We start from the raw sequence: 24,163 nt of genomic DNA, 5'->3' as shown, positions 1-24,163 counted from the left end.
AGTATGTCTTATCAGCACCAACAGACGGCTGAACTAAGAGCTTTACATAGACTGATTCACACGCTGAAGAAAGACACCTGTCTTCTGCTGCAGGATTAAAGTCCTGGCAGGAATACAGCTACCATGACTCACACACACACACACACACACACACACACACACACACACACACACACACACACACACACCTACAGTTGGCAGGAGAACCCAGGCATACTGGATCTTCATGCTCACAATAAGACAAGGAATCTGGGAACAAGTGAGCAACCAGCAGCTATAACACCTCAATAATCTGAAGAAAAATCTTGCGTAATTACTGTGTTTAAGGACTACACCACAAACCACATGGAGCAACACAATGAAGAAACAAGGAAACAAGCCACCCATCGCTACCCACCATTATAGCCCTTGAAGCATTAATTTCTTACAAGTCACTCTATATTAGTGATGCACTGATCAGGTTTTTGTCCTGCCTATTCCAATTTTGACCAATTTAGCTTTTTGTTTTTCTTAAGCCTGTAAGTGCCAAACTAGAAAAATGATGAGGGATTTCGTTTGAGCTAGTAGCTACCAAAAACTGAAAGAAATAGGCAACTATCCTCATTTACGCATGAAAACTTAGGTCACTTCTGGTTTTTGTTAAAAGTTTAGAAAAGTACGGGCTGTTTAATGATCCACTTACTGAGGCAAAGTTGTGGTAGTTTTTAGTTTTAATGTACTTAGTTGATAGAAGTGAAAAATAAGATCGACCCATCAAGAACTGTTCAGAGCCGATCAAAGCTAAACTGGCAGATTTTGATATATGACTATTTCATTGATGCCTTGCAATAATCAAGCCTGGTTTGGGTAATTTTCTCAAAAATGTGGTATGAGGCTGTTTTTTTTTATTAAACAAGTAGGACAAGTACTTTTTTTTTTACACAGGCTGAGGTTGATTTGCAAAGCTTCTCTGATTCAAAATCAAATCAGAATTTGTAACGAGCTTGTAGTATTTATTAAGGAATAGCTGACTGACGATCTCAAAAACTAAAGATGTAACAACCAAAAAAAAAAAACTAAATAAAAAGCTAAAACATAAGAAATTATGAGTGACAAAATTTTCAGAACTGTACTGACAGTTTTCATTGTTAACTTCTCTGTAACTAGTTACCTTTTCTCAGTCACATTGAGTAACATTTTGGGGGAAAAAAAACTTTCCGAGTAGCTGACTTGAATAACCTTTCTGGAGACGACCCACTGTGAGTTACTTCACTGAATGAAGAACAACGTTTTAGCCAGAAATGCATGAGACACAGATACACACACCTACAGTTTATGCTGAAGCGAATCTTCTTGTTTGTACACAAGTTTCATTGTTTTAATGCTGTTTTCTGTTTACTCAGCCTCCTGTGCCATTTGAAGGTTGAGAAGATACAGTAAACACTACCTATTGTAACTACTGTAGAAGAAGTTTAACCAGTTCTACATATACCACTTACTGTAAATATTGGTTTAATGTTGAAAAGGTTTAGCTTGAAAATATATTTTTTTTTCTGACTGAATTAGTTTTGCATCTATGCTGTGCAGTATTTGTTTTTCATCTTTAATCTTTAAAATAACAGAACGCATATATAATTGAATATATATTAAAATATTAAATCAGATCTTTTGATCAGCCATTCAGTAATCAAGCAGCTGTTTGTCAAATACCCTTTCCTCTTTAGTTAAGTAATATCCTGGAGGGCTACTTTGTACTTGCGTAAAAATATGTTGAAGTATTGCTACTCTTAATTTAATACATGTTTTGATATTCTACCCACCTGTTTATTTTGGAGAAGCAACAAAAGTTTAGAGAAAAGGTTCAGCGAATCATACACTGACAATCAGTAGTTTAGCCTTCTGGTACACACTGAAATGACAAAGTAAAGAATAATATGCTCTTGTAAATTTCCCCCACTGCTGCAGCAGATATCTCTGACAGGCCCTGTGGTCTCTCAAACATATCTGTAGATATTAAGCAGAGAAGGAAAATACCAAAGTTCAAACAAAACCTTCTAAGTTAAGATAAGTTTTGAGAAGCAGGCCAGTTTACAGTGTGACCTTTTCAAAACTGCTCCTGATTGTCCCGTCCTCAGTGGTCCAACAAATAACAACAATAAGCAACAAGTGAAAAGTGAACCACCCAAAAGTGTCAGCAGCGTGACTTGACCCACTTCATCATCCACAGACAGGAACAAAGACATTTCTGTCCTGAAAACTGCTCTGTATGCCAGGTTAGAGGCTAAATAAATATAGAAATATTTCTACTGTCTGTGGACTAAAGTTGGTTTGTGCCAGCAGACAATATCAGCGGGCTAATGTAACTGACACCTCATTGTATCCTTTTCCAAGTGGACCGTGGAGAGACTTTCTGGCTCAGGAAAGCTGACTAAGGCTGGCTAACAGGAGGACGAGCTCATTAAGCTGAGGTCCGCTCCTGTTAATGTTAGCTAACTGTCCACTTAGCATGCAGACAAACTTAACAGCGGCAATAACTTGACTCACATCTTTCTGCTCTTGTTTGTTGTTGAACAAGTTGAATCGCTGGAGTCGCGCTTTCATCCCATCCGCCATAAAAGTCCCAAAAACTGGACCTCGGCGCTAATATTGTGTCCGTTGCTCGTTTCTTGCCGTGTGTGGGACTTCAACACAAATTCTATGGAAAGTTCATTTTGCTCTCTAAAAACCAAGGAAGATCATGCGGTTAGTTCTCCAAGCGGCGAATCCAATCCAGCGTTCATATCCGGTTTCAATCCCTCAGAGTAATGAATACAATAATGAATGTGGCGTGCAAGCTTTTATTTTGATGTTTTACGAATTAACTTCCGGCTTTCTTCTAGCACAGCCTTGGATTCTTGACCTGGTTATGCCCTCCAATGTGTTTTGGGGATGGGCTGGACAGTTCCTGTCCGCAGTACTCAAAACTTTAGGCGGTAGATGTTTTTCCCTGGGTGGTTAACGCTGTTAACGTCACCTCAGGAAGATTATATCAGTTTTCCTCGCTGGTATGCGGGTATATAAACAGTGTTTCCTGCAGGCAGGCAGACCAATCCCAATCTGGCAAGAATGAATGAACTCCTTTCGGGGGTAATTACTGTGAAAGATCTTGCAAAAGAATTAATGTCAAAGTTGAGCGTCGTAGAATTATGGAGGTCCAAGAGTACCACGATTTAATGAATGGATAAGTGATTACTTGAAGTTCTGAATTAAAAATAGAAGTTAAATATACTTGTACATTCATATAGTTATTCCACCATTTATTTTTAAATTATTTGGTCTCATGCTGAATCATTCAGTGAATTTGTCTTATCTGTCAGCCTTCCATCTTAAAATAGGTGGACTGAGACTGCTGTATTCAAATATTGGTCTGGAGATTTGATGTGCAAGTTTACTACTTTGACAGGTATTGCTGCTAATTTTAATTATGTTATAATGCACAGCATAATTTTTTTCCTATGAGTCAAACAATTTCTCTTTAAAGCATTTAGTGATATGTTTCATACATTACTGAATTAAAATATTATCAATTTGTGTTTATTATATTTAATTATTTCAGTAGTTAATCATAACAAGATGTATGCAATAAGCATTGTTTTAATGCTTAACTTATTTCTGAGAGTATCTGTCAATTACATCTAGACACGTCTGGCACACAATACACACAGTTCAGGTATTATTAAACCATGCACATAAACTACATAAAACAGTATAATTTTGCATTCCCTGATTGCCTTTTGATTCAACAGAACGATAGAACCTGGGGATGTTTACTCATCTTGCAAATTTTCAAACCTTCACAAATGTCACCACCACTTTTAATTTTAAATAACTTGCGATATTTAATTATTCATTGCAGACTGCAAATAAATTTTGCAAAATAGAGAAAAAAAAATCTATAATTTCTCAAGGCATTTACTCTGAGAGACTTTGCACACTTCAGTGGTGACACCCAGTGGTTTAGTTTTAACTGTGCAGCAGCAGGGAAAACCCGTCTCTCCCCTGAGAGGTTTGCCATCTCTGGAGGCAGAGGAGGAAGTTGAAATTTACAGCTGTACTGCTTAAATTAGTACCTGATCGTTCATTTTCCCACAAATAAAAGCTGCTTATTCACAAGACACGCACAAGAAATGTCATGAATGAACAGCAGGACAGGTCTTTAATTTTGAAAAGAAAAAAAACAGTTCCAGGAACTGGTTAAGGTTTTATGTAGCTTTTATTGCTGTTTTGGATCAAAACGAGTGTGTCATGGCCATCATTGGAAAACCCACGCTAAGCAAATTCCAAAGCTTTATAAATACTCCTTAAATGTTGCCCTTATATGTAGCTGCCCTCTCTAAGCAGTCATGCTGCTCATGGAAAATTAAAGCGGTTAATAGCCGCAAGAGTGGGGCAGGCTATAAACAGAAAGCTAAACTTTCTGGTAGCATCTTGCTCAGTTTGTAATGTAATACAAACTTTCTGGTCATACTTTGTAGTGGTTCTCATGTTCAGTAAACAAAACATGTCCTCGTCATGGAGAACATTTTCTGCATGTTTGCTAAATACAAAGATAACCTCCAGAGCTTGAAACACTACATTTCAACTAATGTAGTTTAGACAACAAAATCTATATGCTGATAAAAATGAAAAACACAAGAATAGAACAAATAGTATGAAAAGAACATAACTCCATCTTTTAAACACAAAGACAGAGTGTTGATGATTTGGGCTTCTGTTGCAGTCAATAACCCAAGGAGTTTTTATCATTTCAAGTGGAAATGGATTAGATTTATACTGACGTGATCTTTGAGCCAGAATTACACCATGTCATTGCAAGTAAATAGAAACTAAAAGAGGATAATGTAGAGAATTGCCTCTTTTCAATTCTTGCAGTAAATTATATAATTCATACTCCTGGTTGCCTGACTAGAAGTGCCAAATAGGTTTTAGTGGCCTACCCTCAATCCTGATTAGAATATGACAGAATATCTGAAGATGGAGCTAATGATTAGGGTGATGACAACGAGGCCTTCCATTCTCAAAGACATGTGAAAGTCTTCATGTCTCTCTCAATAGAATTAAATAAGAATAAATAAAGAAAATGCTTTCTAAAATGTGATTTAGTGTATAATGTGTTTCTAGTTAAACATTCTACCAACAGCCTTGACACCAGTATAACCACTGAACAGGATTTTTGGGCAGCTTTGAGATTTATCTTTGTTGATGCAGAGATGCTAATTTAAGACACTTTCATCCAGACTTGATTATGTTCATCTAACCATGTGCTCATTAAAATGTTGCACAAATTCATAATCCTGAGACTAAAAGCAGAAAATGTATTCATCCTTTGTTTTTTGTTCCTTAAGTCTGCAACACCTCCCCATATCTCTCAGACTACTTAAACCCACTAATCCCTCATGTGGTTCTTTCTCCAAAGATCCTAAAATCGGTAGGTGCTATGCTACATTCCAAAGGGATTTCTGGGATGCAGTATTTGGTGGGATATTTTACTTCTGTGCTTTAGAACTCTGTTTTAGAACTATGGTATTATTTACCATAGGTGTCATTTTCTCTTTGACACCTATGGTAAATAAAATATATTTACCATAGGTGGGGCTTTGACTGGGATTCATACCTACACCAAATTCCGGTCTTACTTATTTACTTATTTATTTAAGTTTTCTCTGTATTTATTTTTAAGTATATGTCTCAAACTCAAAGTAGCACAGAAATGATCTAAAACATTTTTATATGGAATGGTTATTTATATGGTATACAGTTTCAGCAGCATCATAATTACTTTGACATTTTTCTGTTTTAATAATAGTAATTGACTCTTGTTATTTATTTTTGATTACATTATTGCATCAATGCCATTAAACTGCGGTATTTTTACCCAAGGACATCATATTGTGAGAATCTAACATTATCTACATTATATCTTCACTTGTTAAGTGAAAGCTATACTGACAATTTATCAACTGTGTTTGTGTTCTCTAGATGTGGCGCAAACCCACAGTAAATGTTTTAGTCTTATGGTGTGCAAATAGCCAGACTAGTTTCAAATTTAGGTCATTTGTGGGTTAGAAAACCTTTAAAATATGGTTTAATAATGCTGTTTTATAAAGTAAAAAACAAAGCTGTATGACGATCTCACATTGCCTCGTAATTACTGCCTTCATTAAAAGCAGATCTACGTGTGCGTGTGTGTGTATGTGTGTGTTAAAGCTCAGCTTGACAGAACCGGATCACAACAGGTGGTCAGTCTGACATCATCGCCACCATCGTCCTCACATTTCTAACAGGACTTGGAGCATAGCTAGAACAACAAGCACTCACGCGCTCATAAACTCCACAACAAACACACTATGACAGGAAGTGGTCTCCATGGTAACATGGTTTCATATCCTGGCTGGGCGACATGATGCACTCTCCTTTTCTCTCAGACAAGAAACCCCAGAAACACACTAAGACTTTTAAAGTCTGTGTTTATTTCTGCTACGGCGTGCACTCAGTAATATTTACAGTACACTCCACAGCACATGGAGGCTGTGCACACAGCCGAAGCATGCAAGTATTTGTTACATGACCCCCAGTCTCAGAACATGTGCGCATGTACGTATCATGTGAGCAGCAAGGGGGACGTAGGGGTTAAGGTCATGCTGACATTTTGCTTTGCATCTTCCTTTAGCTTCGCATCTAATATCCCTCATTGTCTTTGGTATGTTGAACTGTGGGATGCTATCTGATGTCTCTGACCCGACGCCCGCAGCAGCTGCAGCTCTGCTGCTCCTACAGAGGCTTTTGGAAACTCGCGCCATGTGGAGGAAAGTTGAAAGGATTAGAGGTCAGCAGAGTGTGTTAGTATACACACACAGTGTTATGTGTGGTGACGAATGGGATAAAAGCCCAGCGTAGGTGGGCTGCAGAAGGATGTCCGATTAAATACCAGTGCAGTCACACTGAACCTCCAGCCAGCTTTTTGTCATATAAATAAACACAAAGAACAAATATAGTCCCTGCCACACTGACCCTTGCTCTTAATTCCTATCTCCATCTGACATGCCATATATCTTTTAAACCGAATCAATATTTACAGCTTGAGCTTGTGTTGATGTGTTTATTACCTATTCTAGGAGTGCTCCCTTTGATTTATGGAAATGCATATGTACTCATTTGAGTCTGGCGAGTAGCTGGAACATCCTCTTAGATTTGGTTTAAAGGTCATAATCCATGTCTCCTTTAGAGTTATGCCTTATCGTGTCGCATGAGTTCTGTAAGTAGACTTCAACATGGTGCTCTGTGGAAACATAACTGGGACTCCAGTCAACCAGTATAAACCATTATCCATAAAAGGAGAAGAGTGTGGAACAGTGGTGAACCTTTCTAGCAGTGGCTGGCCTAACCAAAATGAGTCAACTGGGAGGTCACAGAAAATCCAGGAACAAACTCTAGAGCACTACAGGCCTCACTTGCTTCGCTTAAGGCTTATCAGAGGTTCATGTTGAGAAAAAAAAAAGAGATTGGAAAAAAAAAAGACATCCGGGGGAGAGTAACATCACTGCAAAGCAAAATCAAAACAATAAGGCCACTCTCATGTTTTTCAACACATATCTCCATGGGCTCATCATTATGATGCAAAATTGAAAACTGGCACTTCTGCCAGCCACCTCATTGTCAGCTCCCTCAACTACCAATACGGAAAAAATATTTTTTATGGACAGAGGGAACATAACAGTGTCTTATGTAAATGTGCACCAGGTTTTTTTTCCTTTCTCATTTTGTTGTTAATAAGCTTACCGAAAGAGTTTAGAGCTAGATTTACTTCAGAAACGGTCCCTGGGATGTTCATTTTAAGTGGAAACTGCTCTTTGCTGACATGGAAAGAGTTTGTTCATCAGATCACATACGCCAACAAATAGCAAAATACAAATCTGAGAAAGGATAGTTACAGTTTTACTCAATATGTTCATCTGTCTCCAAGCAGTTACAGGGTTGAAGTCCGCTGGATGAGCCGAAACTGGTCTGATCTCAACTTACGGCTCCTCCACCACCATGTGTACAATCCAGAGCTGTTATAATCTCTTTGGTATTACGGTGGTCTAGATTTACCTCGATTTGATTGGTCTGTGCTGTTATTCTCATGTTTATAATTTTTCTCAGTATTTCTTACACCAGTTGCCCATGTTTATCTACCATCCGGCCTCAGTCACTGATTGCAGTCATTCAGCTGCTGTTAGTTTGCCATTATCTCCCATCTGTATACATTCTGCCTGTTTGATGATTGCCATTGTCTCCACCTTGGGACATGTTCCTTAATCCACTCTGCTATTTCAGGTCTCTGTCATTTATGGTTTAGTCTGGTTTACTTTCTCCATCGAGACTTTGTGCTTTTAGTTTCAACAAGACAACAAAGCTGTGTTTGTCTTCCACCTGCTGCTTCCTGCGCCTGGGTCCTCGACTTTTCCATCACCTGTTTAACTTCAGTTCAGTCTCACCAAAACTTGCAGCAAACCTAAACCTAATTTCTGTCTTTATCATGTTGATTTAAGGAAACCTGAGAGAAATTAACACTTTGAGGACATTTATTCAAGGGAATAACAGAAAATGATCATCTAGTCATAAGGGCCAGTCGTAATGCATACATCTAAAGAACCTGGCAGAAATATTCAAACCTCTTTAACTTTTCCACATTTTGTCATGTAACAACCAAAGCTTCAGCATATTTTATTGGATTGGTGACAGACCAACACAAAGTGCAGTGTTTTTATAAATTGAAAGGAAAACAATAGTTTTATAGTTGTGTACAGTTGCAGCTTCAAGTCTTTATGTCTGCACCAGCATCGCACACTTTGACACTGAAATCTTTGCTCTTTCTTCTTTTGCAAATTAGCTGAAGATTGGAATTAGAGCACCTGTTAATGTCTATTTTTAAGTCTTGCCACAGATTTTTATCTGGATGTAGGGCTAGACGTTAACAGGACTTATCTAATATAGAACCATACTTTGATCTATTGTATCCCATTGTAGCTGTGATGGTATGTTTAGGGTCATGGTCCTGTGAACCTTCACCACAGTCTGACAGATTTTCTTCCAGGATTGCCCTGCATTTAGCTACAGCTCTCCATCAATAAAGAAAAAAAAAACTCATAGCAAGGATTCTGCTGCCAACATGTTTCACAATGAAGATGCTGCGTTCAGAGCGATGTGCAGTGATGGTTTTCCACTATAAACTGCAGTTATTATGCAGGACAAAAAGCCATAAGACCACAGCACCTTCTTCTACATATTTGTCGCATTCCAACATTGGCTGCATTTTGCCAAAGTCCCATAAAGGCCAAATCTGTGGAGTACAGCACTATACTGTAGTTGGCAGTTTCTTGGAATCATATCCTCTATTTCCACAGGTGAGGTGAGCAGCTGTACCAAAATCAGCTTGCAGTTGTACAATATTTTTTTCTGTTTCCAGATGATGAATTGAAAAGTGCTGAGTGACAAGTTTAATCTTGCTATATTTCATAACCTAACATTGATTTAAAGTACTCTTTGATCTGTCTGCTATGTGGCTTTGATCTTCATGCACTTGTACATCAATGTTCTCCAAGAAACCTCTGATGCCGTCACAGAACATATTTAGATACACTAAGATTAAATTGCATGCAGGTGAACTCTAACTTCTGAAGCAACTGGGTGCACTAGATTTTATTTAGGAGTGTCGAAGTAAAAGGTGACTCAGTCCAAGTGTCACACATTTAAGATTTTTATTTGTGACGATTCTGAATGTGAGTTACTCTGTGTTGATCAAATAAAGTTCAAATAAAGCAAACGAAAGTTTGTAGCTCAGGTGAATAAATAAGAAAAAGTTAAAGAAATGCTCTACATGCACTTACAATATGTATGTGTTCATGTTTCCCTGCACACATTTGCACATGTCAAGACACTCTTTATTCCCACAGGTGCCTACCTTGGTGCTGTCCAGGCCCTGGAAGACGTAGCAGGCACACTTCAGCGAGTCTTTCACCAGGCAGGCAAAGATACTGGGCTCCTGGCTGTTGTGAATTAACTTGGTCACTTGATGAGGACGACATTCAAACAGCACTGTGTGTGTCAGAGGGTCCCAGAGACGGCGCTCAGCCAGGACGGACACACACCGCACCCAGGATGCAGACACACATAGAAACACAGTCTTATTACTGCATGAAGGAGAACCTCCTGCAGCGTGACGTGGCCCAGCACCCGGATCCTTCTTGGAGGACCTGCAGATCTCTGCCACCACCCAGGGCAGCATGGCCATGGTGGTCAGGTAGTGAACTACCCTGAAACCAATCATTGTCAGTTGGTATCTTATCTCTTCCTCGTCCATCTGCCCCCTCCATGGTGCTACCCTCTCCCAAGCCCCGGCACATTTCTGGGGACTCTGAGCTGCAGAGTTGAGGCGTGAAAGGGAGGGACACGAGTGATGGTTCGGGGTTAGATTATGTCGAGTTTTCTCAGAGCTTTGTGGTCTCTGGTCTTTTGGTTTCACATCAAAGTAAAGTCCATCCATGGTTTTCTCCACTCTACCTGTAAAACATCAGTGAAAAGTCACAGAACATCAAATTTAGAGTTAATTTTAGTTATTTTTCCAGATCCTTATTCAGTTAAGTTCAATTTATTTTCATTGCTTTGCAAAACCTTTCCTAGACTTTGAGCTTTCGCACATTTTGTCATGGTACAGCTACCAAACTTCAGTGTATCAAGATCCTATGTGAGAAACCAACACAAAACAGTTCCTAATTGTGAAGTGAAATTAAAAAATGAAACTTAGATTTAGTCCCTCACCCCCAAAGAAATATTTCCATAAAGGGGGACAAATTTGAATATTTAAAGAGAATATCTTTGCAGGGCACTGCATATAGCAAAGATTTACAGCAAATGTCATCTAAACATGTACCTCCCAGTGCAAAACAAATTCAATTCGCATCCAGTTATGTAAAATCCACAATGGTGCAGATGCAATTTATGTCAGGCAAATTAATTTCAGCATAAACCAGTCTTCTAAATTCAGGTCCAGGTCTATCATAATTATAACACAATGCACAGTCAGCTCATCCTTTAAGCCCGACTGATAAAGTTTTAATTAGAAAAGCTAGCAGAGAACAAGTTGAGTGACTTTTACAGCTACAAGGACAAATAACATGTATACAGAGAAATTTATATAGGACCCTTTGTGCGTCAAAAGCAGGTATCCCAAGGTTTGCTTCAGAGAGAAACGGTATGATGAGTTGTCTAATTTTAAATGCAAAGACCGCTCGGAGATCATCAAATTACACCATCCATGTAAACAAAATGATCATGTGAATAAGAGTGGAAGAACACACACAAAGCGGCTCCTCATTCCCACCTCATCATGGTTGACCTTGTTTTATTTTAAATCCTTAACTTGAGTCAGCTCATTCTGAAGATCTCTCCGCTACACTGAGACACCAAGCGGAAGTAAAAACCTACACATTTCACATGTCATCTGCCACAAAAGAAAAACAAAATCTCCGTCTAAGCAAGAAGCGGTCCTCAACACAACCGGCACAATGATTTATATAAATCTCGTCCACAAAGAGCCCAATCTCATCATCTGAAGCCGTCTTCCTCTTGCTGGACCAACCTTACCTGTTATACTCCCTCCTTCACTGGCAGAAACGCGTTAAAAGGAGGGCTGTCGGACAGCGAGCAGCCCGCTCATACCCACGCCACAGAAGAAGGAGAGAGAGACCTTTCCACGTACGGCTCTCGCTGTTTGTAGCTCGAGTTAAATATAGAAGACAGGGCCGATCCGACCTCCCTCCTCTGCACAAGTGCACGGCGCCTGATGATGGTGTAAATTAATAAACATTCACGGCATGTCCGACCCAACATTTCATCGCTCAAGATTTTTGTGTTGTTAGAAACTGTTTTTATTGGTGGTGAAAGTAAAGCCAATGTGAGCAGCGTTTAGGAAACAATGAACATCTCACAAAAGTAGAGTACATTTCGACAGAGGTTTCACTTACTGGAAAGTAACAGGAAGGTGTGAAAAGTCCCCGTCAGTCGCAACATAGATTCATTTAACGGAATGAGCAGAGTGTAGAAGAAGGAATGCAAAATGTCTCCCCCTAGTGGCCGTCTAGGCACTCATAAAGTTGATTAAGGCAAGCCAACAGAGTATGGAAAGCCGTGTAGGATATAAATCTTCCAGCTCCACTTTAATGAATACAGTAAGTAGCGCCACCTATCAGTGAAATGCTAGCAGACATTCAATAAGTACCATTTCGTTTTGAAAGATAGAGCGCCCCCGGCTGGCGGCACACAGAATTTCTCCGACATACCTTTATATCGGAGAAAATCCTCACAGGGGGGAGTTACTAATTTATCTGCTCCAAGGTTTTAATTTACATACATCTGGTAGTGTCTAACGAAGGCACTAATGCGTTTATTAGATACTGTAATGGAAATAAATAAATTCAAGGTGGTGCTAGAATGCTCAAGTTTTAAGTACAAAATTGTTTTCTGTAGATTAACACCAAATTATGCAACCATCAGATTCCAGAGTGCCATAATGAACCTGGACTGAAATACAGAAAGGCTGTTTGACAGCTTTCATCACCCATATTACAATTTATAGCAAATTATTTAGAGAAAAGATTTCATAATTCTGGCAGTCTATCAAAAGATTTACAAAAATAAAAAATTACTGACAAAGGGAAGAGAGACTAAAATACAGGCAGTCACATATTTTGATAGCTGTTATGAGAAAATGTGTCCATACTTTAAAACTCAAACTGATATACTTCGCCAAAGTATATCAGTTTGAGTTTTCTGGTTTTTCTATTGTCTGCAAATCATTTTTCGCCACAGACTTAACAAGATGGACTGAACTTTTACTAGTGGGCTATCCACCGAGTTCCACTAGGGTCGCATTTTCTAAAAAAAAGCTGTCAGAATATGAAGCCACCTGAATTCTCATTCCCCCCTGCGAACACCGCCCTCTGGAGTCACAATATCTCATAGTGACAGTTTGTTGTAACGCCAGTAGATCTGCAAACTCTGCAACTAGTTTCCACATGTGCAGTGATTATAAAGGTCTGAACATTCAGTGGTAGATTTATCATCAACAACATGACATAATTTCAAAGCCTAAAACAGTCCCCAACATTTAGTTGTGTTGGAGGGCACCTTTTCACATCAGCAGCAGTGCACTGATACAAAGCACAGTGTTTTCAGAAGATATTATGTCAAATACAGGCAATGCACAGCATAATACAGTCTGGAAAAAAGGAATGATTGTGGCATTAAAAGGGAGCACAAGTTTCCCGTTATGATCAAAAGGAATGAGGTATACTTAAAGTTACAGAAGTATCTCTGTTCTGCTGACAAATATACACTCAGAATAAAAACACAGATGGATAAAACATAGGGAATAAGGTTTTTTAGAAAGAGCACCAAAGAAAAAAATCCCTGCTTTATTCTGCTAGGGTTGATGGCATCACAAAACATGAGCGGATCTGTTGACAATAAAAACCTATTGTGGAAAACCTCCTGACAATTTCAAAAATAAATTCATTAACAATCGAGTTGCAAGGGATTCAACTTTACGTATCTGAGCCAGAATTTGACTCCAGCTGTCCAGCTGTGATTGGCAAAGCAGAATGTTAAAGTGTGCACATCTGTTTATATTCCAGTTTGAATGTTTCCAAGTTACTGGTTTCTGTGGACAATCAACACACAGGGCAAGTAAATGCCACAAAATACAGATAGACATAATCGAAACATCTGATCAGTTCCATTGTGCCTTCTGTGACGTAACTAGAGGAATGTGTGCAATTTATTTAAAACAAAAGTAGCAAAACAAATAGAAAAACTGGCTACAACATGTTATCTCCACGGTGATTGATTGATTTTATAGAAAAGTTTGGCTAGTAGCTTTAGGCATAAACATCCAGAGGGACTCATTCTAATTCTACTAAAGTGGGGTGAGATTTTTGCTTTCCTGATGCAAATTATTTCAAAATGAACCAAACAATTTGTCATTATTACTAGTATAACATTAGGACAAACTTTAAAAATAGTTAATTTATCTGGAAAAAAATACCCAATCACATCAGGGACAATTAAGATGTGAAACGACGGTCAGAGAGACGTTTCCCAGCTTGGCCAGGAAGTTTCCATCAGAACTACTCTGGCTTGGGCTGCAGCTTATTCTTCACAGGCTCAAAGAAGTTCTCAACAATGGCATCAACCAAATCATCCAGTTCCTTCTTCAGATGTGTCACATCACTGAAAAACATCATCACATGATAATTAACTGAAGTCAGGTGTTGCACTCTACATATTGTTTTATTTAACAAAATGTTCGATTAATTGAAAGATATATATTTTTGCATATTTTTAAAATTTGCTTATTGTTTTGAAAAATGTTTTGCACACCATCACAAAAATCAATGACCACTAAATTATTTTAGTTGCCATATTCAGACAATATGCACTTGAGAGTGTGGTCTGAATTGCCTTACCTGTTGCCAGGTGCAGCACAGAGCTCAGTGTAGTATTTGATCTTGGGCTCGGTGCCGCTGGTCCTCATGGTGGCGACGCCACCGTTGGAGAAGGTAAAGGTGATCATCTGACTGGAGCTGGAGGTAGGAAGAATCTGGAAGGAAGGACAGGAAGGAGTGTGAGGGAGATCAAAAATGCAACATCATGTTAACACATTTAAAATATATTTTAATGTATTTAGACCAAGATTTGTGTCACTGTTTGCTCTTTGGACATTTAGAGAACCTAGAAAAATATACAAAATAGGTACATCCACTGTTATATGGCTAAGCCATTATCTACTTGCAAAATTCTTGCAAGAAAACGTTCCTTTCTTTCTATAGCATTCTCCATTAAAAAAAGTTGTAAAGGAACTTTAAAATAAATCGTTTTTACTGCAGGATAATCATCTTGCTAAATAAAATAAAAAAATCAAAGAAAGGGAAAAAACTGTTTCAGATAAATCACTCATTAAACAAGTGAAGAAACTTTATATTTGACATTGTAAATTGAAAAGGTCGTGGCATTTTTCATGAGCATTGCAAGATTTCCTGTTTCCGTGGGGTATAAAATGTGAAACAGAATCTCATTTCTTATAACCCATCTTCAAAACAGGAAACACAGAAGAGCATACTATTCAAGCAAGATTGAAGTACAGTATGCTCGTCATTTGTGGCTGCAACAACACTGTTACGCGTGTAAAAAAAAAAGTATTAAAAAAACTAAAGAAGTATAAGAACAGGAATTATCTCTGAAGAAAATTTGTGAAGAACTGCAGCACAAAGTGGCACCTTGGGGTCATCAAGCCTCCTTAACAATTGAGGCTTTTGTGCACATCTTTGTCAGAGGTGCCAATAATTGATTGTTGATGGTGTAGTATTTTCTACCTTCACAGTATGATGTCAGGATATATTCTGCTCTGAGTGGTGCTCTAATGTTGTGTTCAGGTTTCTTACAGCCTTCTTGTCGGGCTGATTGCTGTCGTAGCCGGTGGTCAGGTCTCTAACAGCAGAGATGGAGAAGCGGCCACATTCTGATGGGTATGAGTCCTTCTTGCCACCAAAGTTGCGCAGACGTTCAAACAGATTGCGGATTACTTCCTGGTCATGGCAGATGAAGTAGGAGTTCTTGCTGATGTGATAGCCATACCTGACAATTTCGCAGGGAGAAAGTGAGAGTTAGTCGGCAGTGACACCAAGTGGCACCAAGTTTAATGTTAGATCAGCATAACGTAAACATCTTACTCTTCAAAGATGGTAGTAAGTTGTTGGGAGAGGCTTTTGCTTTTGGTGGCCAGGTATGAAATCATCTCCCCTGCGATAGCTGCAGCGCTGACGCCATCCTTGTCCAACACGGAGTTACAACACATATAACCTGAAACACACGCAAACAGGCAGTCAATTTCCCATGTGTGCACGACAACCCGTCTGTGGTGGTCAGCTGTTGTTTCCTTTAATAACAGTGTGTGTACAATGGCATGCAATTCCAATTCCAACATCATAATAATGTTAGATGGAAATGCTCCTAACCATGCTGTGTTTGACAAACCATTTGTCAAACACAGCATGGATCTAAACTTGAGAAAAGTATTAAGGAGGATAAATGCCTTCAAGTAAACACAGCTACACTGAAGCTATAGATTTTTAGTTGTGGCTCTAGATACATCTATGTTTTGGTGTAGGTGAGATTTAAAGATAATTTTGGTTAACAGTGTAACTTTATAACATCTGATTCTCTATATATGCTTGGGGTGGTTCCAACATCAGGGTAGTTTGACCTACTTTCTGAATAATTTTGCTACTAACTGACCACTTGGGGGCTCTCAGACCGTTTATAGAGCACTGAACTTTAAGCCCAAGATGGTAAGTGAATTATTAAGGAAGTAAAATTAACCAAAAGATGATGGAATCAAGGTGAAAAGTAACTTACTTTATCTTGACAACAGCACACTGTTGTCAAGATGCAAATGCAGCACTCTGTATTTGCATCCCTCATGCAAATACAGATAAAAAAAAACATGAGCCCAGTTAAAAGAATAATACAAAACTCTGACCAGGTCTGTTGGTCTCCAATAAAAAAATAAAAGATATGGCTAATTAATTAAACAAACTGTGAGTGGTAAATGTCCACATCCACAACATTTTCCATTCTCAGATGATAGAAAGCACAGAAGACTCATAAATATAAATCCTGCCTGTGTCTGCGGATTTTCCCCAACAACTCTTCAGTCTTTTCGTTTTCTTTCACAAATCACACTATTTTTTTCTAAGACTAATTGAAAAAAATGTCAGATAAGAGTAAGCTAATTAATTTGGGCATACTATAGGATAATTTGCTTGAAAATTAACACATATGAATTATTCTGAAAGCTGTTTTCAATTTTCAATACATCTTTACAACAGGCTTTGACCAAAATGTCACTTTCAGGCACTAGTTTTCTTATTTCCCAACTCAGATAACGTAGTTTAATATAACTGCTGTGATGAAGCAGCCAACAAAACACTCAAAAGATATCTTCATGAATAGGAAAGAATCCTAACACTTCCTGCCAGGGCAAATAAAACACAAGCCTTCAGACATTTTAATCTAAGTCACTCTTTGATTTAACAGAGAGATAACATCAGTTTGTGTTTGTGCCTACCTATGGCCTCCTCAAAAGCAAACAAAACACTCTTTCCCTGGTCCAAGAGGTCTTTGGCTCTGTTCCCCATCCATTTAAAACCCGTTAGGGTTTCCTGTCCAAACATCATAAGAAAAATGTCTTTAGAAACAACAAAAATGTGGGCTAACACATATCACAGCATAGAATGCCTATAAAAAGTCACTTAACTAAAACCATGTTTAAATACATTATATGAAAACAAAAAAAATTTTTCACTGAAATTAAATCAGACTAAACTGTTAATGAAAATTATTTATTTTTGCTAAATGTCAAAATAACAGAGAACTCTGTAGTTTTCATTTTGTTTTGTAAACTACCATGTCATGGCTTTAATCACTCTGATAGATTACTTATAACCATCTGTGGTAAATCAAAGCACTACAGCAAAATGCTTGACCAAAGTAAAACAAATTTAAAGACTAAGAAAACGTATGTAAACTTCTGACTGTGAAGAAAGTTCCCTCTTTATCCTGACATTTAGCAAACAGAAATCGTCTTAGAGGATCTTTTGCAGTTTTAGTTAAATTAGAATTACTATGATACAATAATACAGGATAAAAAGTGAATACAGATTTCTTGCTTTAACTGTATATAAAATTAAAGTTAAAAAATTTACAAGAAAGTATTTTCATGCAATAGGCTCTGATATGCTTGGAGTCTACAAAGTTTTTCTAGAGATGCTTTACAAATGAGGAAAGAAACGTTTTGCAAGCTGTAATGTATTACCTCAAAGTGGAAGCCCTCCTTCAGAGCGATGGCTCTGAGTATTTTGGATGACACGGTGCTTGCCAGCATGTAGAGGTTTTTCACCGCGGCAGCGTCAGAGTTCTGCTCACTCCAGCAGTGGAACATCCACCAGCCGAGCAACGTTCCGAGCTCGTTGCCACTGAACACACGCCACTGTCCACTGAGCCACACGAGACAGGAAGGTTAAAGGTAAAGAACCATTTCAGTCTCCAACGCAGAATTACATCATTAAATTAAAATGGATCTTATTGCAGTAGCATAACCTTACATAGAAAACTCAGCAAAAATGAAAAATGCAAAAAAATATATATATAATTATATAGTGCATTTATTCAGTGACGAGAGATATCCGACATGGAGAAATACTCAAACAAACAAATTCAGACAAATCCAGCTACCCAAGAATTCCTCTGAGATATAAGTAAAAGCAAAATTTTTATTATTTATTCTTCACTTTTTACGTTAATCTGAGTTTCTGAGAACTCCTAATTAGGTCTGGCAACCTAACATGCAAGAAGGTTGATTTTAAGTCCAGTGAGCCAATTCAGTCTTGATTTTATTTTATTTTTTTACCTCCTTTACCATCCTGGTCAATGTGCAAAATGTTAAGATGTGTACTGGTACTCATCCAGGTTAGTGGCTAAAAAAAACAGCTCTCTATGGCATGTCCTCCAAAAAAACAAGAAGTTATCCATTAGTAATTGGAAGATCTTACAAATGCTGATCAACTCTAGAAATTTAGGTCTACATTTTAAAATGCTTCAGTTGTGTTTATCTAAAACAGGACGGTAAGAGCAATAATTGTCCAACTGGAGATTTTATTAAAAACAATTTCTTACTTTTTTCCTTCCACTAAATAAGTGCACTCAAGGTAAAAAGTGGATTTTTCCTAAAGTTTCCAGAGAGATTGTGCTATTTAAAAAAAATTAATGGAAACTATTTTAAGCCGTCCTATTTATCTTTACTAATGATAACACAAACGCGTCTGCATTCATAAAAATGTCATTGCAGAAATGTGTGATTTTTTCTTTTTCTTTTTTGGAGTGGTTTTCTAAAGTCATAAATATGAAACACAAACCTTTCCTGCTTCTCTGCTATAGCTAATCGATCAGCATCAGGGTCATTGGCCAAAACCACAGAGGCTCCTTCTCTTTCTGCAAGAGCAAACGACAACGTCTGCGAACCAAACCGAAAAATTACCAAATGAACACAAACACAGCAGTGGCTGAATGATTTACATGTGGAGAGCATTGGGTTAGTGTTCAGTGCGTACCAGAACTCCCTTCCCCTCCTCAGGATTTGGGTATTTGACGGTGGGAAATTCAGGGTCTGGATCTTTCTGTTCCTCTACGGGATACGGGGGGTGAAGATCAAAAGCCTTGAAAGCCGACTGGACAAATGTGTGACCAACGCCGTGCACAGAAGTGTGCACTATTTTCACCTCTGATTTCTTGTTTATCTCTCTGCAAAGAAACAAGTTAAATCATCTATACACTGTACCACATGAAACAGTACACAAAAGTGTTTTAAATGCCACATGCTGCTGAAAATGTGGGAAAATTATGGAGTACCTGTGATGACAGTGTTTCTGGATGGCTTGAAAGTATTGTGTCTTAATATCCTGGAAGGGGTCTTTCAGCAAGGTGGCCTTCAGGGCCTCCTCTGTGTTCCAGGATGCTGGCCAGGGCTCCAAGTTCTCCTCAATGGCTTTGGAGATTCCAGAATCATGAGGAGAGACAATCTGGGCGCCGTTTTCCCAGTAAACCTGGTAGGAAAAAGATTTTCCTTTAGATTATTTTTCCATCTGTTTCCCTGTGACAGATCTGTGAGAAAGATCAGAGAATGAACTACGATGGTCTATGACAGCGTTATGGCTGTGGATAAAAACTTACTAATGCGTACGTTCTGACGAAAACCAAAACGTAAAGTTGACAAAGTCAGTTGTACCTTGTAGCCGTTGTCCTGCTTGGGGTTATGAGAGGCGGTCACCATGATGCCAGCACACAGACCCAGGTGGGAAACTGTGAAAGGCTGCAAAAAGAGCAACATGAGAAAGATGGCAGTATGACATTTCAAAAACAGAAAAGTTGAGATATAGAAATAGTTTATTATAAAACTTAAGCACCTGCCTTATGACAGGCTTGCATTCTTTTTTTGCACTTTTTTAGATATCTATTTTATAGATCTTCATGTCCATGTTCATTTCTAAACATTTGACACTGAAATGTGAAAATGTTAGATTTGTTACATACAAGAACAGAAAAATGCTAAAAAATAAAGTCCAACACAGAGCTTAAAGTTTATAGATAAATCTTTTGATTGAAAGGTTGAGGTTTTGACTTTGGGTAAAGAATAATGTGTGCACTATACACTGCAGACGTGTTTGGACAGAAAATACAGAGAACATGACAATATCCTAAACACAACCTGTGAAATCTGTGTGTTATGTAACATGCTGTGCACCAGAACTGAGTGACTTTTTAAATGGAATTTGCCCTGGAGCTTATGTCCTCACAACCTCCGTCCCACTAAAATCCTGACAGCAGACAAATTTGACTTGACTTAAAAATGTGCTTTTAATGTGGCAAATCTCTTTTTAACCAGCTAGTGTGTTATTGTATTAAGACACAATTAATGCCCCCAAAGTAGAGAATACAGATGTTTAAGAGCGTACCACAAACGGTGTTGGGGTGATCTCAGAGAAGAGGTGGACCGGAACTCCTCGGCTGATGAAAACTGCTGCGGCCAGGCTGGCGAAGCGCTTGCTGCTGCCCCCGCTGGTAGGGTGGGCGCGTGCGTCGTACCCAATGACCACGCCTCGCTCCTTAAGGTTACCGAAACTCTGCTCTAGGTAGCGACAGAAACCCTGAAACATCAGAACAATTGACTGCATGATTGAGAGAAAGTAAGCTGGTTAGTTTATAGGTAGTCTGATATTCTAACACTGATAGAAACTCGTCTTCTGGCCTGTCAAAGAGTTCATATTCAAATAGTTTGAGCCTCCAAATGAAAGTTATTATTTCCAAACTGCTGATATATATGGCATCACATTCCTGCCAATAATAAGCAATCACAATAGAGCATATTAACTGAGAGAGCGTATAACTCCAATCATCATTTCTTTGCGGGTCCATGAATGCAGCATGGGGAGAAGTACTGTTGGTTAAGTATTTGTCAGTCAGAAGAAGATCTCTTTTAAATTATTTGACTGGCCAGACTTTCAGCTGAAATCAGGTGACAGGCAGCATAACACTTAGTCTAACAGGAGAAGAGAAGGAGAAGAAAAAAGTAAGAAAAAGGAAAAAATTTTACTTTCCATTTCCTCACCTCTTTATTCCTCTACTACACTATTAATCAATACAAGATTTGTGCTGAAAGTCCAACCGATCAAAAATAATCACAGGAATTATTGCCAAACTCACATAAACAGTCACTAACCGGAGAGCTAACGCAATTTTCTGGAGAGAGTGTACTGATGTGTGGAGTAAGGGTGTTTTATTGCTCACTATAAATGGAAATCAAGCTGTGATCAGAGCCACACACTCTCTCGATTATACACTCCTCAAGGTTTTGGGAGCAATGTAACACCATGAAGATCTAAAAAAAAAGTGAGGTGGGGGGTTATTTAACAAAGACTAATCCATAACTTTACTCTGGTCATCACCATTCTCTTCCTATTTGTATGTTTTTAAAAAATGTATATTTTACTACGAGAGGACTATTATCAACATTTCTTGCCTGCTGATAGTGTAATGCGAATCAAATGATAAAGGCCTGACTGTTTCTGGTAAACATACAGGAAGAACCTACTGGTGACATGCAGAAGCTTGTGAGCTTTAGGCTTTAACATGACACTCATGTGACTTGAATGCTTAACGTCTGGCAGTAGCTTATCAATTAACCAACCTGCGTGGTCTGGATAATTGTGAGGTCATTCATACAGGATATGCCGGGGCCCATGGCGGCTCTCAGTCCAGCCGTACCAAACTCCATCCTGGAGGAGAAACACTTCTTCAGAGCCTCCATCGATCCGTCCTTCACCATGTCCTGCACCAGGGATATCGTCTTGGGGTTCTAGGAAATATAAACCCAAAATATTTTTACTATAGTCAGAAATACAAATAGACTCATTTAATGAAAAACTTTAGGTTTTTATCTGGTAATGATGAGGTTTGCGTTACAAAATTTGCTCGTGGCATCTTGTATCAAATTTTAGCAATGCCATGTGACTTCCAAAATCTGACAAAAAGAAGTTGTACAATTTTTCTTTGCTTAATACTGACTAACCCCAAAAATTTGATAGCTTATAACAGACGAAAATAGTATGTAAGTCTAAAGGTGAAAGTCATAAACACGTTTCACCTAGCCGAATGCACTTAGTGTAATTTGACCTCAGACGTTCTAAAACAAAATAATAACAAAATACAATAGTATAAAAATATTCATTTTTCTCAGTTTTATACAAACAACTTAAAAAAAATAGAAAGGTGACAACATTTCAATCATTTGTGGCACACCAAAAAGGTGATGAAAATGTCTTTTCAGTAAGACTTGTCTTGTTCAGTGAGACCCTCTTAACACAATTATCCTAAGACTAATGAATCTGAGTCCCCTGAATGCTCTAATTGGTGGCATTGCATGTCTCTTTAGGACCAAGAAGGGCTCTTCCTGTGCTGGTCAGTGTGTGGTCATCCTTCTATAATTACTAACATGACTATGATAATTATATAAACAAATAATAAAAAATGAGCTACTTTCCTGCAAATGTTTTGATAGTTAACAGGATGAATACATTTTTGATGAAATGAATGAAAATAAGTTGGCTGTCTGTATTAACAGCAGACAATTTTGGTTTCCTCTGTTCAACATGTTGGCAGTAAATTAACTTCATAATCAACTTTTCAAAAGCTTACTTTATAAGTAAGTTTGTGGCTTACTAATATGGGAATACAAACAGCATTAACTACTACTATATTAGTTGGTTAAAGGTCTACTATAAGTACTTTTATTTAGTTGTTGGTAACTCTAAATTTAGTGTACAAAACACTGATGAACTTTGTGGTCAAAGTCATTAAATAAATATTGTTGAAGGAATCCCATCCTTTAAGTAGTTCCCAAAGTTGGGGTCGGACCCACTTGGATTTTGAGGTGCTCTTCAGAAATGAACCTTAATAAAAATATATTTGATAAAAACATAAAAAGGGTCTTGGAAATAACTAACCAACATACAGCACAACATATATATTTTGCTAATGCCACTTTTTAATCTGACTCAGTGAAAATGAGTCTTCACTGACTCACATTTTTTATTTTCTGGGTCAGAAGCTGAAAGTTTGAAAATCGCTGCTTTAGACAACCCATTTCCCACTTTAAAAGTAAACTCACATAATTGTTTAATCAATATCAGACCTTATCTGAACTGATCTGTCTGCTCTGCTCAGAGATTTTAAATTGAGATTTTGAGTTCGGTTTCTCTAATAAACATAGTTGGGCTCATGCTATTTTTCAGCTGTTCATTGTGACCGCTTTCTTTCTTAGTTTATTCAGTAATAACATCACACATAAATGTGTTTACCTACTCGGAAAATACTGAAAAACAGTATGCATAAAATAAAAATACTTGACAAGCTAATTTCTCACATTTTGATTCAGTTTAGCCAGCATCACAACGAAAATACCCGATTTTCTAAACAGTGGAAATCACAAATAGTTTTTGGTGGGTGAAAGCATAATCACTGAAATTAATTGCTCAACATTTACGTTTGAGCTGTCTAGTTTTTTAGGCTGTTCCCCTAAATGCAGTGGTTGGAAACAGCCATGCTACCAGTCAGGTAAACCCCAGAATCCTGAGTCAGCTAAGCGGCTAGCCCCGTGAGCTCACCCGGTCATACCGCAGCCACTGCCGGATAGCCTGGTCCAGCTTGGTGTCGCCGGTTGGTTTCAAGCCGTCCTCCATCTTTTCTTCCCGCCTGTATACGTCGTCCTGTCAGGTTCTTAGAGGATAAAGTACCGAGCCCGCAGCTCTCTCTGACAAATACAGATGCGGATGTCGGCACCTGACTGCGAACAAGGGGCGGAAACGACGTAACGCGTCACCAGCAACGTCTGTACTGAGACGTTCAGGCGCCGTTGGGAAAAGCTGTTAACATTTTGAGCGCTTCGAAACACTCCAGATTGGACCCAATTCAGTTCTTTTGAATTCTTTGCAAAATG

General features: G+C 38.3%; 2 protein-coding genes across 7 annotated transcripts in view; both read right to left on the bottom strand.

Annotated features, from left to right (window-relative positions):
- Positions 1–12,097, bottom strand: part of tbc1d1 (TBC1 domain family member 1) — a 55,316-nt gene extending 43,219 nt beyond the window's left edge. For 3 of the 6 annotated variants that reach the window (XM_023333158.1, XM_023333161.1, XM_023333162.1), the window contains exons 1-2: positions 12,024–12,097; positions 9,962–10,560 (exon numbers count right to left, since the gene is read on the bottom strand). In XM_023333158.1, the coding sequence (XP_023188926.1) occupies positions 9,962–10,560; positions 12,024–12,069 (645 nt within the window). In that variant the 5' untranslated portion in view covers positions 12,070–12,097. Of the gene's footprint in view, positions 1–2,523; positions 2,761–9,961; positions 10,561–11,380; positions 11,608–11,643; positions 11,805–12,023 lie in introns of those variants that run through there. The other 3 variants (XM_023333159.1, XM_023333160.1, XM_023333163.1) reach the window with 3 other exon arrangements.
- Positions 12,098–13,790: 1,693 nt separating this feature from the next.
- On the bottom strand, positions 13,791–24,019 carry pgm2 (phosphoglucomutase 2). Its single transcript, XM_005805030.2, has 13 exons — positions 23,832–24,019; positions 21,857–22,024; positions 20,625–20,816; positions 19,898–19,981; positions 19,522–19,715; positions 19,224–19,413; positions 19,029–19,126; positions 17,930–18,110; positions 17,183–17,276; positions 15,786–15,915; positions 15,498–15,690; positions 14,523–14,656; positions 13,791–14,286 (listed from the first exon to the last, which is right to left on the bottom strand). The coding sequence occupies exons 1-13, from the start codon at positions 23,904–23,906 to the stop codon at positions 14,184–14,186; spliced, it is 1,836 nt and encodes a 611-aa protein (XP_005805087.1). The 5' UTR covers positions 23,907–24,019; the 3' UTR covers positions 13,791–14,183.
- Between the last annotated feature and the right edge of the window lie 144 nt (positions 24,020–24,163).

This window comes from Xiphophorus maculatus, chromosome 5 (assembly GCF_002775205.1).
Source record: "Xiphophorus maculatus strain JP 163 A chromosome 5, X_maculatus-5.0-male, whole genome shotgun sequence".
Lineage (NCBI taxonomy): Eukaryota > Metazoa > Chordata > Actinopteri > Cyprinodontiformes > Poeciliidae > Xiphophorus > Xiphophorus maculatus.
The sequence above is the reverse complement of the archived record's forward strand: the minus strand, read 5'-3'. Positions and strand labels throughout refer to the sequence as shown.

Excerpts from the sequence above, each read along its gene's own strand:
- pgm2 (XM_005805030.2), bottom strand. The coding sequence starts at position 23,906 with ATGGAGGACGGCTTGAAACCAACCGGCGACACCAAGCTGGACCAGGCT. Across the intron at positions 22,025-23,831 it reads AGTGGCTGCGGTATGACCGG|AACCCCAAGACGATATCCCT; the intron begins GTGAGCTCACGG and ends TATATTTCCTAG. Across the intron at positions 17,277-17,929 it reads AGGAGGGCTTCCACTTTGAG|GAAACCCTAACGGGTTTTAA; the intron begins GTAATACATTAC and ends ATGTTTGGACAG.